Consider the following 13,630-nt stretch of genomic DNA (forward strand, 5'->3'; position numbering starts at 1 on the left):
ATCAAACTTTACCCTTCAGGATGTCTTCCTTTGATAAAATAAGCTGACTAGGATACAGGATCATATTTTAATGATCAACTGCTTATTAATGCCAGAGCTTAAAAACCGTTTTCCCAGAAGCTGATGAGAGTGGAGCACACCTATTATCATCGGGATGCTCAAGCAGGAGGATCTCTACTTCAGCGCCAGCTTGGGTTATACTAAGACCGCAGCAAAGCAATTTTTTAAAAGGTAAATATTTTCCTTCTATTTCAGAGCTTTTGGTCTACAAGAGCTTTTGGTACAAGCCGAGCGCGGTGGTTCACGCCTGTAATCCTAGCTACTCAGGAGGCTGAGATCTGAGGATCAAGGTCCAAAGCCAGCCCGGCACCTGAGACTCTTTTTTTTTTTTTTTTTTTTGCCAGTCCTGGGCTTGAGCTCAGGGCCTGAGCACTGTCCTTGGACTTTCTCAAGGCTAGAGCTCTACCACTTGAGTCTCAGCACCACTTCCGGCTTTTTTCTATGTATGTAGTACCGAGGAATCGAACCTGGGTCTTCATGCATGCTAGGCAAGCACTTTAACCAGTAGGCCAAACTCCCGGCCCATAGACTCTTATCTCCAATTAACCTCTAGGAAATGGAAGTGGGGCTTTGGCTCAAGGGTAGGGTGGTAGCATTGAGCTGAAGAGTTCAGGGACAGCGCACAGGCTGAGTTCAAGCCCCAAGACCCACAGAAAGAAAAAAAAAAAATTCCTGCCTGATCTTTCTGACAAGGAGCTTATAGTCAGGTTGTCATTAGGGCTATCACTATCAAAGAAAGCAGGAGTCAAAAAAAGAAAGCCTTCAAGTGTCACCTGATGGTGTCCAGCCCCTTTTTCTAACTGAACTAAATTTCTTGGAACCACAGAAGCAAATTTTCTACATCTGGATCTGGATAGAGAGGTCTTATCCCTTTCAACCGATAAGGGGCATTGGATTCCATGGATATTACATCAGGTTCCCTCTGGGGATCTCTGGAGAATGGATAAAGAAGCTATTAGACTTGTAAATACTGCTTTAAATCCCCCAAGTCTCTTAATTCTGGAGCTCTGAATCCTCTCTGAGCATATCAGGCAGGAATGGTCCAAATCAACCAGGGTATTGACACTGAGGAGGAAAGCAAATAAATGCTATCATGCCCTTCAATGAGGAGGATGCACACCTGTGCACACATTTTTCACAACACCTAAAGGACCCAGAATTAGTGTTACCTGGCTGCTGACTTCAAACTGCTGTCACAGAACTGTTATTCAGGACTGCTAGCTTCAAATCATAGTTCTATAGATGCATTGCTTTAATATTTTAAATGATCTTAAGAAATCAAACAAAATTCCCATTCAGGTCCTTCAGTCTTTCTCTTCACCTGACCACTATTTTTTATGCATTAGAAGCACATTGAAAACAAAGAAGCACATTGAAAACAATATGCAATTCTCTAGTAAAGACTCAAATTTCCTTCTAACTTATAATGAATAGACAAAAGGATATTCCCAGTCCATTGAGAAGTTCAGAGGTATCATTTACTGCTACCCATATAGAGTATCAAGAAAGAAATTTGTTCCCTCATGGTATTTTGAGCAGCCAGGAGAAACTTGTAAGTGACTTAACAAGCTTGAGGAGGACTCATAAGTAACCTAAGTATTAACTTTTGATTGTTGGTAGCTAAGAATGAAACCTAAGGCTAAGAACTTGAGCATAATCAGAAATACAGATGAAAAATGACAAGAACTGAATAAAGTTACACAGAATATTTGATAAGAACCTCAGAGTTAGGATGTCTCAGACACAAAGATACACTACAAGCCTTCGATTCCATGCCAGGGGGTGGTGTACACTGTGTCCTGATTGTGTGATAGAGTTCAAATTCATGACATGTCACACATTTTTAAAGATGTAAGTTCCCCCTTAAAAAAAAAAAAGCCATAAGCACAAAGTATATATTCTCTTGAAGAAACCAACTTCAATACAAGCTTATGCCACGTTTTAATTAAGTAATCTAATTAAGCACATAAAATGTACAATACCACTATCTGACACATGGAAAACTTCTAGCATTACTTTTATTATGTACTGCTTGAATTCATGGTGTCATCATATTATTCTGTTGCTTAAAAGCTCTCAAAGCTTGCTCCATTACCTGGCAAAGTAAATATGCTTTCTCTTCTTGAATCATATACTGAGGCCACTAGTCTTCAAACTTGAGACCTCCACTCTTAATATATATTACTTATACAAAGCATGATGCCCACCAGAAAATATGCCAACTTATCACTGGAATAAAAGGCAGTCCACAACTCTGATGGCTGCACTGGAGATGGGCTAAAGCACTCATTTAAGAACAAATTCCACCTGGCTTTCTGGCCTTGGTCTTCCAGAGTCCTTCCTAAGCCCTTGTACTTCCCTGCCTCTATTTCTGCTTTTTATCTGGCCTCACATAAACCCACAAACCCATCCATCAGTTAAAATTTTACTTTTCCCCCCTTGGTAGTGGGGCTTGGGCTTAGGGCCTACTCAAAAAATTCCACCTTTGTCACAACTGCTGTGTAACTGCATTACAAAGCCTTGCCTGGGGCTCTACTCGACCAACCTCTTTAAGTGTTCAAGGATCCAGTCCATCACTCAGCTCCCCAAAAGCGTAAGAAGCAAAGAACCAAGTCTGAAAAGGCCTAGGTTGTATTGACAAAGAGATCTTTGGTGTACTCTCTTTCTCGAGGCCCTCCACTCTTTCTGTACTGGCTGTGGATCAATCCCTAGCTATGTGTGAATCAAAGAACCTTGGCAGAGTTTATTCTTCCTGTTTCAGGCAAGGAGAAAGGAACTTTCTTCCCTTCCTTTCCTTGGATTTGATCTCCCTCATCAGAGTGTCTATCTTAGTATAAACATGAAGAAAGGTGACAAAAAAGATTTAACAATTAAAAATGAAAACTTTACTTTGTGGGATTATCAGCAGCTCAAGTGAAAGGAAGTCCTAAAATTCGCACTGTGGAGGGGTTAAGGAGTTCTGAGAGGAGGGAAGAGCACATGGGCCTGGAAGGTCCCTTCTGAATGGTATCTTCTAAAACTATTATGGTAAACATGGCTGGAGGTGCAAGATTTAATCAAGCTATCAGGGTACTGGACCTTCTGGTGACTACTACTAAGATCCTTGCCTCTCTCCCATTGTAAAATATGAGCAGGTTTGCCTTCACAAACTCCTATCCTTAATAAACTAAAAACTGCCAAAAGGCAGAAACTATGCCTTTCTTTCCTTCCCTGTATGCCCCACCATAAATCCTTACTCAAAAACTGAATGGAAATCTGCAACGTACCACATGACAGACTGGGAACAGAATCTTTAAAAATTATATATAGCTGTACCTTTAATAAATAAAGAGAACTCTGGTCCTGGGGAGATTTGAGAAAGTTTCTGGCATCTTCCGAACTTTTGCATAATTGATAAATCCTCTGAGAAACAGGAGAAAACCTAATTAAAAAAAATCAAGAATGAATTTATGATTTGCATGTTGAGTCCCCTCTCCAGAAATATCCCTTCTGATAGCAATACTTTTACATTTTTTTTTGCAGGCTATTAAAACAACTTCCAACCAGAATCTCCAAGGGATCTATGTACTAAAATATCCATTCCTCAGGGAAAAAGCATAATCTCAAGAGCCAAATGTCCTTTTTTTGCTTATTCAAAATAAAATCTGTTTGCAAAAGAAGTAAAAAATTAAATGAAGACAAATGTTCTCCTTTGGAGGCCTTATTGAGATTAAAAAAGCACTCCAATTCCCAAAAGAGGGCAAATTAATAACTGTGATTTTCTTTAAAAAAAAAAAAAAAAAATCTAACCTTTCTTGTGAGATTTCTTCTTCTGCCAGTACATTATGTTGTCCACTAGATGTCAGCACCCCCTTACCTACTACAGCAAGTCTTATGCTCTCTTTTAATTAAAGCTGATTTTGTATAACTGCATACATTTACAGAGGTTTGCATCTTTTAAAACAGTATGGTAGGTAGTGATGTGCCCGTCAACAAAAACTCACTCCTGACCCTCTTCCTTCAGAGATGCATGCAGAGTTCTAGCAGACTTTAAACCCCGTGTATAATTAATATACTTATAACTTTATATAAATAAAAATAATCACAATGACTCTCCTAGAAACCGGTACTCCTCAACAGTCAACTCCATTCACCTGCTCCCTCCTTTCTTTTCCAAGCCCTAGGTACTTTCGGACACTTTTTATAACATACCCAGGGTGAAAAACTCTTACTTTTATTATAATATACCCAGGGTGAAATGCCCAGACAGAAGGAAGGACTGGGGGCAACAGCCAAGAGTCATGGCGCCAGGCTCATCAAACACCATTCCATTGTGCACCAAAAGCAAAAAAATTGTACAGCAAATATTATCTCTCCATACAATGGGTTAGGTCAAGTTTACAATGCATTTCAACTTCAAAAAAATATTGAGTTTGGCCTAGTGGTAGAGTGCTAGCCTAGCATGCCCGAAGGCCCAGGTTCGATTTCTCTGTACCACATACATAGAAAAAAGCTGGAAGTGGTGCTGTGGCTCCGATGGTAGAGCTCTAGGCCTTGAGAAAACCCAAGGACAGTGCTCAGAACCTGAGCTCAAGATCCAAAACTGGCTTAAAAAAAAAATGTTGAGCCATTCATACAGAATGGCAACAGTAATCAATGAATTCACTTTTAAAGTAATCTATGCCATAAACAATCTGAAAATATGCTTACTATCATCTTTTTGGCTCATTTAGGATTTTGGTTAATTTTAGGCTCAGCCTTCCTACTTTTTTCTTTCTCCTGGTGGTGCTAAGAATCAAACCTAGTGCCTTGAGAACACTAGGGAAGTGTTCTACCTAAATAACCCTGAACCCCAGACTCTCTCTTAAAGTATATCATAGAAAATAAGCCACAGAATTACTCTCCCTAAATAGCTTTGTCAGTACTTTCTTATTTCTATACTTCTGAATAATCAAGCAAGGAAGATAATTACTTTCTCTTTCTCAAATGACATGTCAATGACCATCCATAGTAGAATGGATGATGCTACTGGCGGAGGACAGAAACAAAGTGATGAATGGCTTATATTTCCAAGTCAAATTTAGGATCAGAAATGGAGAGCTCTGTCAGCTAAGCAAGGCGGTTCCTGGCTGTAATAAGCCCCGGCTGGGCATAAGTATAGGTTGGGCCAGCCAGATACCTTAGCAACAACATCACCACCTTAATACAGGGAGCAACAACAAAGTTCAAGGCAATGTCACAATTATACAATGAGGCAATCATATCAACTTTAACATCTATAATGTAGCCTTGCTATTGCTTTCAAGAATTATGGCAGTGACAATGATCTTTATTATTTCATATGCTTTTCTTTATAAATAATGAAGAAGCCACATTAAAACAATTTATTCCATTGTTCATTTCTTTGTCTTAGTAATTAGGGAGACTAAAATTTAGGAAAAAGAATATAATCTGAGGACTGACAACCTGAAATGTAGAGAGAGAGAGGAGAGAGGGGGGGAGGGTGGGGCATAAGCCTTGTTTTTTTTTTTAACCTCTCCCACTTATAAAACAATTCTTATTCTCAAGGTTGGGGTGAATCATGGAGTGCTTGCCTAGTTGTGTGCAAGCTCCTGAATTTGATCTCCAGTACTGAAAAAACAAGCAGTCCACAAATACATATACATATATATGTATGTATTTCTTAATCTTTCAAAGAATTCCAAAACAGAACTGGTTTAGACATAAGTTGAAGTTAAGTCTAACAAAGCTTTTACCTTTTCTGTTACCTACTGGCAGATCTAACCAGAGATGACTTATGTACTCAGGAGCTACTTAAATTGTTCATAACATGTCAACAGGCAATCCAGGGCTGGTTACCCTTTGTGGCAATAACTTACAACAGAGACTTTGTTAACATGCATGTTACTCTAATGGTAACAACATACTCTTCAGGAAAGAAACATTTTAAAAATTTTACTTTTAGGGGGGTAGTACTAGGGTTGAACCTGGCCTTTGTACTTACTAGGTAGGTGCATTACCACTTGAGCCATATCCCCAGCCCCCAAAATTCTACTTTTAATTGATGATACTGAGATACGAGTATACTGTAATAATTTTAGTTATTAAATTTAACAAAACCACTTCTCTCTTTCTCTTATGTTAAAAGCACTTACCTAAAACCAGGAACACCCACCAGAGCCAGTACTGACCATCAAAATATCCAGGGAAGTAGGTAGAAAACTGAAAAAAAAACAAGGCAAACACTTTATAGCAGTTTAACAAATATATTTTCACAACTTAAGGAACAAATACAAGATTTGTATTGTTGTTATACCATTACTATTATTTAGGCCCTACAAAAAATTTAAAAGTTATGACAAATAATTTGAAAGTTATGACAAATATAAATCTATTTCTTTTCATAGAAAGTCAACCTTTAGGAGTCTGGCCTAGTGGTAGAGTGCTTGCCTGGAATGCACGAAGAGTCGGGTTCGATTCCTCAGTACTATATAAATAGAAAAAAGGTGGAAGTAGTGCTGAGGCTCAAGTGGTAGAGCTCTAGCCTTGAGAAAGTCCAAGGACAGTGCTCAGGCCCTGAGCTCAAGCCCAGGACTGGCAAACAAAAGAAAAGAAAACAAAACAAAATAAGAGTCAACCTTTAATTATGAGTAGCTATCCAAGGCCTTGAGCATGCTGAGCAGATATTTTACCACAAACTATATCCCTAGCCCTTTTGTTTTGACTATATAGCATTTGCTCTTCTAAAAGTATGTATAATCGTTCTACTTTGCTTATTCATTACTACTAAGTAAAGACAACTGTTTGGCTGATATCCCTGCCTCCTTCCTAACAAGGCCCCATTTTTCTCATGGCCTGACCTGGCAATTTCTATCACAGCAATCCCACACCTCACGATAATCCTGTGTTAGTAACGGCCTAGAAATGAGTACCAGGTGTCATTCTACCAATTTGAGTTAAAGCTTCTGGAAACACTTCTTTGCCTTTAAAGAAGAAGGGGAATACAGATGGCCCCAGTCAGATTTTTTTTAACTTTACAATGGTACAAAAGCAATGTGCATTTTTCAGGAGCTTTCCCTGGAATTTTGACCAGTTCTTAGGATAATGACATATGGGATGATGATGGTATGACTCACGGTACTGAGTGACAGTGAGCCACAGCATGTAGTTAGTGATACAAATACAGAGGAAGAAACAACTTGTACACTCAGTGGACTGTAGTACTACTAGCTATGATTGTCAGTGTGTTAGATAGACCAATGCAATATTTTCAGCTTGTAAGGCATTTCGTATGGAGTGTTGTGTTTAAGTGTTACACCTGAAAATACCATCTTTTAACTCTGAAGAAATAGGAATTAAAGCCATCCACTGAAAAGTCAGCTGTCTCTGATGATGTTGAGGAATTTAGTTAACCTCTGGGTCAGGAATTATCTCATAGGAGATATAGACTTTCCCCCACTGCTTTCTGATTTTCTAAGCCATTAGGTAGTTATATTTTAGTATTTCCTGCCAGGTGCCAGTGGCTCATGCTTGTAATCCTAGCTCTTCAGGAGGCTAAATTAATCTAGATTGTGATTTGAAGCCATGCCACATCAAAAAGTCCGCAAGAGACTATTATCTCCAATTAACCACACAAAAACCAGAAGTGAGGGGCTGGAGCATGGCCTAGTGGTAGAGTGAGTGCTTGCCTAGTATGCATGAAGCCCTGGGTTCGATTCCTTGGTACCACATACTTAGAAAAAGCCAGAAGTGGTGCTGAGGCTCAAGTGGTAGAGTTCTAGCCTTGAGCAAAAGAAGCTCAAGGATAGTGCACAGGCCCTGAGCTTAAGCCCAGGACTGGCAAAAAAAACCCAAAAAACAAAACAAAACAAAAAAACCAGAAGTGAAGCTGTGGCCCAAGTGGTAGGGTGCTAACCTTGACCACAGAGGTTAGGAACAGTACCTATGCCCTGAGTTCAAGCCCCGGGACAAAAAAAAGAAAAAAAGAAAAGAAAATAGTGATCTCTTCACCTGTTATGGGAGTTACATTCCAGAGAGTCCTGTGATACATGAAACTCTGCAAAGCAGCATTAAGTGAACTTCCATACAGCAAGGGAAGACTGTTTAATGTTGCTACTTCCCAAATTTTCACCTATCACACGGGTCTCTGGAATGTAACTCCTGCAATAGGTAATCGATCACTGTGTATCAGTATTCACTAGCTTTGACTGCAAACCTTGTAGTCAAGAATCATTTGAAAAATATTTGGGCTCAATTTCATCATGAAACCAAAATAAAAACAAATCAAGTACCATTTTAAATGTTAGGATAACTCAAAGAATGCCAATGAAAAGTCAAATATGCAAAATCATTTTATCACTATTTTTTCACAATGTACCTTTTCCATCATACCACTTACCCTGACAATCAGGATCCACTTAATTAGAGAGAGACCAAATCCGGAGATGGCCCCATACCTTCCTGCGGCTGAAGTGGTAAGGCAGAAAGACAGGAAAAAGCCAATCCAGTTGAAGAGGAATGCCACTAGAAAAGCAGAAGGGAAAATGTAGTCCTTAGTCAAAGAACAGAAATGCTCTGGACTGCCTTTGCTTAAGACCTTTCCACCAGGATAAAAGATAGCTGACCCTTCTCAACCTTCCCTACACCTCTCCCCAAATAACCTTATTCTTGTCTTCCCTTAAAAGCAACAATGTCCTCTGTGAATTAGTTTTTTTATTACTATGGTACTTTACCCATTGTCAAAAATGCCTCAATACTCACCAAACTGTATATACAGAACCTGTGCTATTTGCTGCTACATAATTTAATAAATAAATGACTTGGGAGCAGGGTGCCACTAGCTCATTCCTGTAATCCAAGCTACTCAGGAGGCTGAGATCTGAGGATCGCCGTTTGAAGCCAGTCTGGGTACAAAAGGCCCTACAAGACTCTTCAATTAACCACACAGAAACCAGAATTGGCACTGTAGTTCAAGTGGTAGAATGCTAGCCTTGAGCACAAAGAGGCTCAGGGACAGTGTCCAGGACCTGAGTTCAAACCCCACAAGTGAAAATAATAACAAAAATAAAATGACTTGGGACATTAAACTTTGACCATTCTAAAAAAATTGACTCGTTACTCATCCTTTTGTTATATGAAATGGCAATTTATATAACATTGTCTCTGTAAGTATTGTGTTTTCTTTATAGTTTGTTTTTTTTGTCATTGGTGGTTATTTATTTATTTGGTGATTTTAGGGTTCTAAATTAGGACCACTTGAGCCATATCCCCAGTCCTTTTTGCTTTAGTCTGTTTTTCGAACAGAGTCTCCTTTAGATTGGCCAGACCTCAACCCTCCTCTCTCTACCTCCCAAAAGGTGGGATTATAGGTATGAGCTACTATTCTTTGGCCCCTTTCCTTTAATGCAGTTCAAGGCCAGCCCCTGCACTAAAAAGTCAGTGAAACTCTTATCTCCAATTAATCACCAGAAAACCTACAGTGGCATTGTAGCTTGAGGGCTATGGCAGGAGCCTTGAGCTTAAGAGCTCAGGGACAATGCCCAGGCCCAGAGTTCAAGTCCCACCACCGACCCCCCCCCCCCCCAAAAAAAAAATACAGCACATAATTGGTCACTTCTTTTTTTTTTTTTTCTTCTTCATGTGACTTCTTGGACTCTGGGCCTGGATGCAGTCACTGAGCTTTTTATTTAGCTCAAGGCTCTACCACTTTGAGCCACAGCACCGCTTCTTCCTTTCTGGTAGTTAATTGGAAATAAGAGTCTCATGGCCTTTCCTGCCTGAGCTGGCTTTGAATTGTGATCCTTAGATCTCAGCCAGGATTATAGGTGCAAGGCAGCAGCACCCCGCCAGTTGCTCACCTCCTAAGTAAGGTATGTAAAAGGTAATTGGGTCAAACATCAGACAAGGGAAAACTTGGCTGACTCTGAGCTGTCAGAAGATAGAAATTGCAGAACAAAATTCATCAGTCTAAGGCAATTCATTCCTGTTGTACAAGTTGAATATAAGTGGGAATTATGCCAAGGGGTCCTGGAGATCTGGAAGATGAGGCTTAGCTCACATACAGATACAGCATTCTCACAGATGCTTTAATTGTACTTTCCACAGACGAATCCAAAGCACTCGAGTTGGTAGGGAACAACTCTGTTCTGTGTAAATATATACTTACTGAAAAAAGTTAACATGAAAATCCCATCATTTCCTATCCTCAGCTGGTCAGCATCGTCAAAATCATCCCGACCCACAAAATCTTCATCCTAAATGAAAAAAGAAAGAGTAATTTTTAATGACTTTTAGGCAAAGACTTGACATTAAAATATAAAATAAGGAACAATTAGGGATACCAAGGAGAAAATTTATTGCTTTGGTTCAATTTAAAACTTTGAGAGCCAGGCTCTGGTGGCTTATGCCTATAATGAGAGCTACTTAGGAGGTTAAGATCTGAGGATCATGGTTCAAAGCCAGTCTGGGCACGAAGGTGAGACACTTATCTCCAATTAACCACCAGAAAACTGGAAGTAGTGTTGTGGCTCAAAGTGGTAGAACACTAACTAGCCTTGAGCTAAAGAACTGAGGGAAAGAGCCCAGGTCCAGAGTTCAAACCCCAGGACCAAAACGGGTACATGCATGCGTGCGCACACAAACACAACGAAAACTGAGAGTCAAAAGCTCATTCTGGGGCCAGCAGTTTGGTCTAGTGGTAGAGTGCTTGCCTAGCATACATGAAGACCCAGGTTCCATTCTTCGGTACATATACATAGAAATGCTGAAAGTGGTATTGTGGCTCAAGTGATAGAGCACTAGCCTTGAAGAATGCCCAAGGATAGTGCTCAGACCCTGAATTCAGTCCCCAGGACCAGAGGGGTGGTGTTAGTGGGATTTCATTCTGTATTGTAAGTAATAGATATAAGCTTGTAAATAATGAAATTTTCATTTTATAACCCAAACTCATCTATCTACCTACCTACCTACCAACCTATTTTGGGTGCTGGGATTAAATCTAGCACTTTGCACATACAAATTAAGCACAAGCTCACTCACTCACTCTATCCATCCATCCATCCTACCTATTTACGTACCCTCCTACCTAGCTAGTTATCTACCTCCCTCCCTATTTTTGATGGTGGGATTAAATCTAGCACTTTGCACAAACTAAGCACAAGCTCTATCACAGAACTATAATGCCAATAAAAGAAAGGAAGGTGGGGGTGGTGGCTCACGCCTGTAATTCTACTCAGGAGGCTGAGATCTGAGCCTGGCAGTTCAAAGCCAGCACTAAAGAACATGACACTCTCATCTCCAATTAATCTTTAGAAAATGGGAAGTAGGACTGTGGCTCCTAGGGTAAGGTAGTAGCCTTGAGCTGAAGAGCTCAGGGACAACACCCAGGCCCAGGTAGGGTGGTAGCCTTGAGCTGAAGAGCTCAGGGACAGCACCCAAGCCCCATGTTCCCCCCCAACCCCCCAAAAAAAAGAGAAAGGAAAAATAATATGGAAAATACAGCTTAAACTCTAGAATGTAATCCAAGGCCTACCTATTGAGATGGAGTCAACCAGTTGGTGCACAGAAAGGACAACATGATTACACATCAAACTAAAGAGCTGCCCACTGCTCAGATCTAGAAGGATTTGTTTGTATTGGTAACAGTCTGAAATACATGCATTTCCAATTTTACTGATAGACAGGATATTTCCATCCTAACGTAAAAACAGAATACTGAAGATATAAAAATAGAAGGAGATGTGGCCCAACATTTGTGACTGTTTTTTCAAGTATATAAAGACATATTTTAACAGTAACTTAAATGTGAGAAGTGAAGAAGATTTCTGAAATAAAAACAAAATAACCAAAAGGGGCTGAGACAATGCAAACCAAACTATTTCAAGTGGTTTCCTTAGGGAATAGGAACTATATCAAGCAGAAGTAGCATTAACAGCTTCCTTTTCTAACTTAATATCCTTCGCCACTGTTTCAAATTTTTATAAGATGCATTTGTTTTATTTCCTTAAATATTAAATGTCTAGTATTCTGACTTAATATTAGGTTTTCCCAAATTAGAAAAAACATTGTTTTTAACCTAACTACTCAGATATATTGCAAAAGATGTATGTAAGCAACTTCTAATAGTACCTTACACGCCTTCAAGCTATTCTTCCTATCCTTGGTATCTATCACAATTACTCCTATAAATTTTTCCAGGTTAATGCCACTAGTCCTTCATATTCCTTGTCAAAACCCTTTTATCTTTTTGGTGGTACTGTGACTAAACTCAGAGACTTGGCAAGCTCTCTGCCACTTCAGCTACATCTGCAGTCCTGTTTTCTTTGTAGTTTCTTATTTAGATAGGGTCTCCTACTTTGCCCAGGTTGGCCTCAGACTGTGGTTTTTCTTTCTTTTCTTTCTTCTTTTTTTTTAGGGGTCATGGGGCTTGAACTCAGGGCCTCAGCGCTATCCCTGAGCCTTTCAGCTAAAGGCTACCACCCTACCCCTGAGTCATTTTCCCATTTTCTAGTGGTTAATTGGAGATAAAGTCTCACGTTCCTTAGTGCCTGGGTTGGCTTTGAACAGTGATAATCAGATTTCAGCCTCATGAGTAGCTAGGATTACAGTTGTGAGCCACAATACTCAGCTGACTGTGGTCTTTCTACCTCTACCTCTCAGTAGTTGGTAGCTAGTATCACAGGTAAGTAAGATTTTGCTAACTTCATGTCTGGGCTGGGCTCAAACCCTGATACTATCTCCATGTTCAAGAGCTAGAATTACAGGCATGCACACTACGATCAGGGCTTGGTGCTCAAAATCAGCAAAGGACTACACAAACCTTATACTAAATTTCATTGTCTCTGCCTAGCATTCTACAGATTCTACAAATAACAATTTTGGTCATATCCCCCACATCCCTTAACAAATTCCTTGTACTCAAATAAAACCAATTACTACATTCACAGAACTGCCCTGAACTTGAATTCTTCTTATCTTTTTCTAAGGCTTTTTTCCTCTTGCAATGTTCTTTTTTTTTCACATATTTTTTATTGTAAGTAATAGAAGGGTTATGTTATATTCACCAGATAGAAGGTGCATTACTTCACATACATTGATACCCTTTCTCATGTCTTGGTCTCCATTTCCCTCTCCCCCCCGCACCCCTCATCTTGTTTTGCTCCCTTCCCTACCCCACTTCAAATAACCAAATAGGCATATATATAATAAATCAGATAACCAGGTGAAATACTGTAACAATATGAGATAACCAAGAGACAGCAAAAGAGGTAAGAGATAACATAGTACATTAAAGACAACAATCATTTATTATATGGCTTTTGTTTCTATATCCTGGAGGTCCTTTCATTTAGTGTTATTCTATATGGCCTTATCTAGGTTTTGCTCTATTGTAAATCTCTGCTAGGAGAGCCCAAGGTTTCTACTGATTATGACAAATGAGGGAAACCATTGAGCCTATGTTCCTTTGAGTCTGGCTTACTTCACTTAATATGGTATTTCTAAGTCTTTCCATTTCCTTACAAATGTGGCGATGTCATTCTTTCTGACAGCAGCATAGAATTCTATTGTGTATAAATACCACATCTTGTTGATC

At 39.5% G+C, this 13,630-nt stretch overlaps 1 protein-coding gene across 2 annotated transcripts in view; it reads right to left on the reverse strand.

Moving 5' to 3' along the window:
• Ndfip1 (Nedd4 family interacting protein 1) overlaps positions 1–13,630 on the reverse strand; it is a 47,283-nt gene that overhangs the window by 8,437 nt on the left and 25,216 nt on the right. For both annotated transcript variants that reach the window (XM_090331313.1, XM_090331312.1), the window contains exons 4-7: positions 10,205–10,292; positions 8,438–8,562; positions 6,195–6,261; positions 3,376–3,481 (exon numbers count right to left, since the gene is read on the reverse strand). In XM_090331313.1, the coding sequence (XP_090187439.1) occupies positions 3,378–3,481; positions 6,195–6,261; positions 8,438–8,562; positions 10,205–10,292 (384 nt within the window). In that variant the 3' untranslated portion in view covers positions 3,376–3,377. The remainder of the gene's footprint in view (positions 1–3,375; positions 3,482–6,194; positions 6,262–8,437; positions 8,563–10,204; positions 10,293–13,630) is intronic.

This window comes from Megascapheus bottae, chromosome 4 (genome assembly GCF_031878675.1).
Source record: "Megascapheus bottae isolate mThoBot1 chromosome 4, mThoBot2.hap1, whole genome shotgun sequence".
NCBI classification, from domain to species: Eukaryota; Metazoa; Chordata; class Mammalia; order Rodentia; family Geomyidae; genus Megascapheus; species Megascapheus bottae.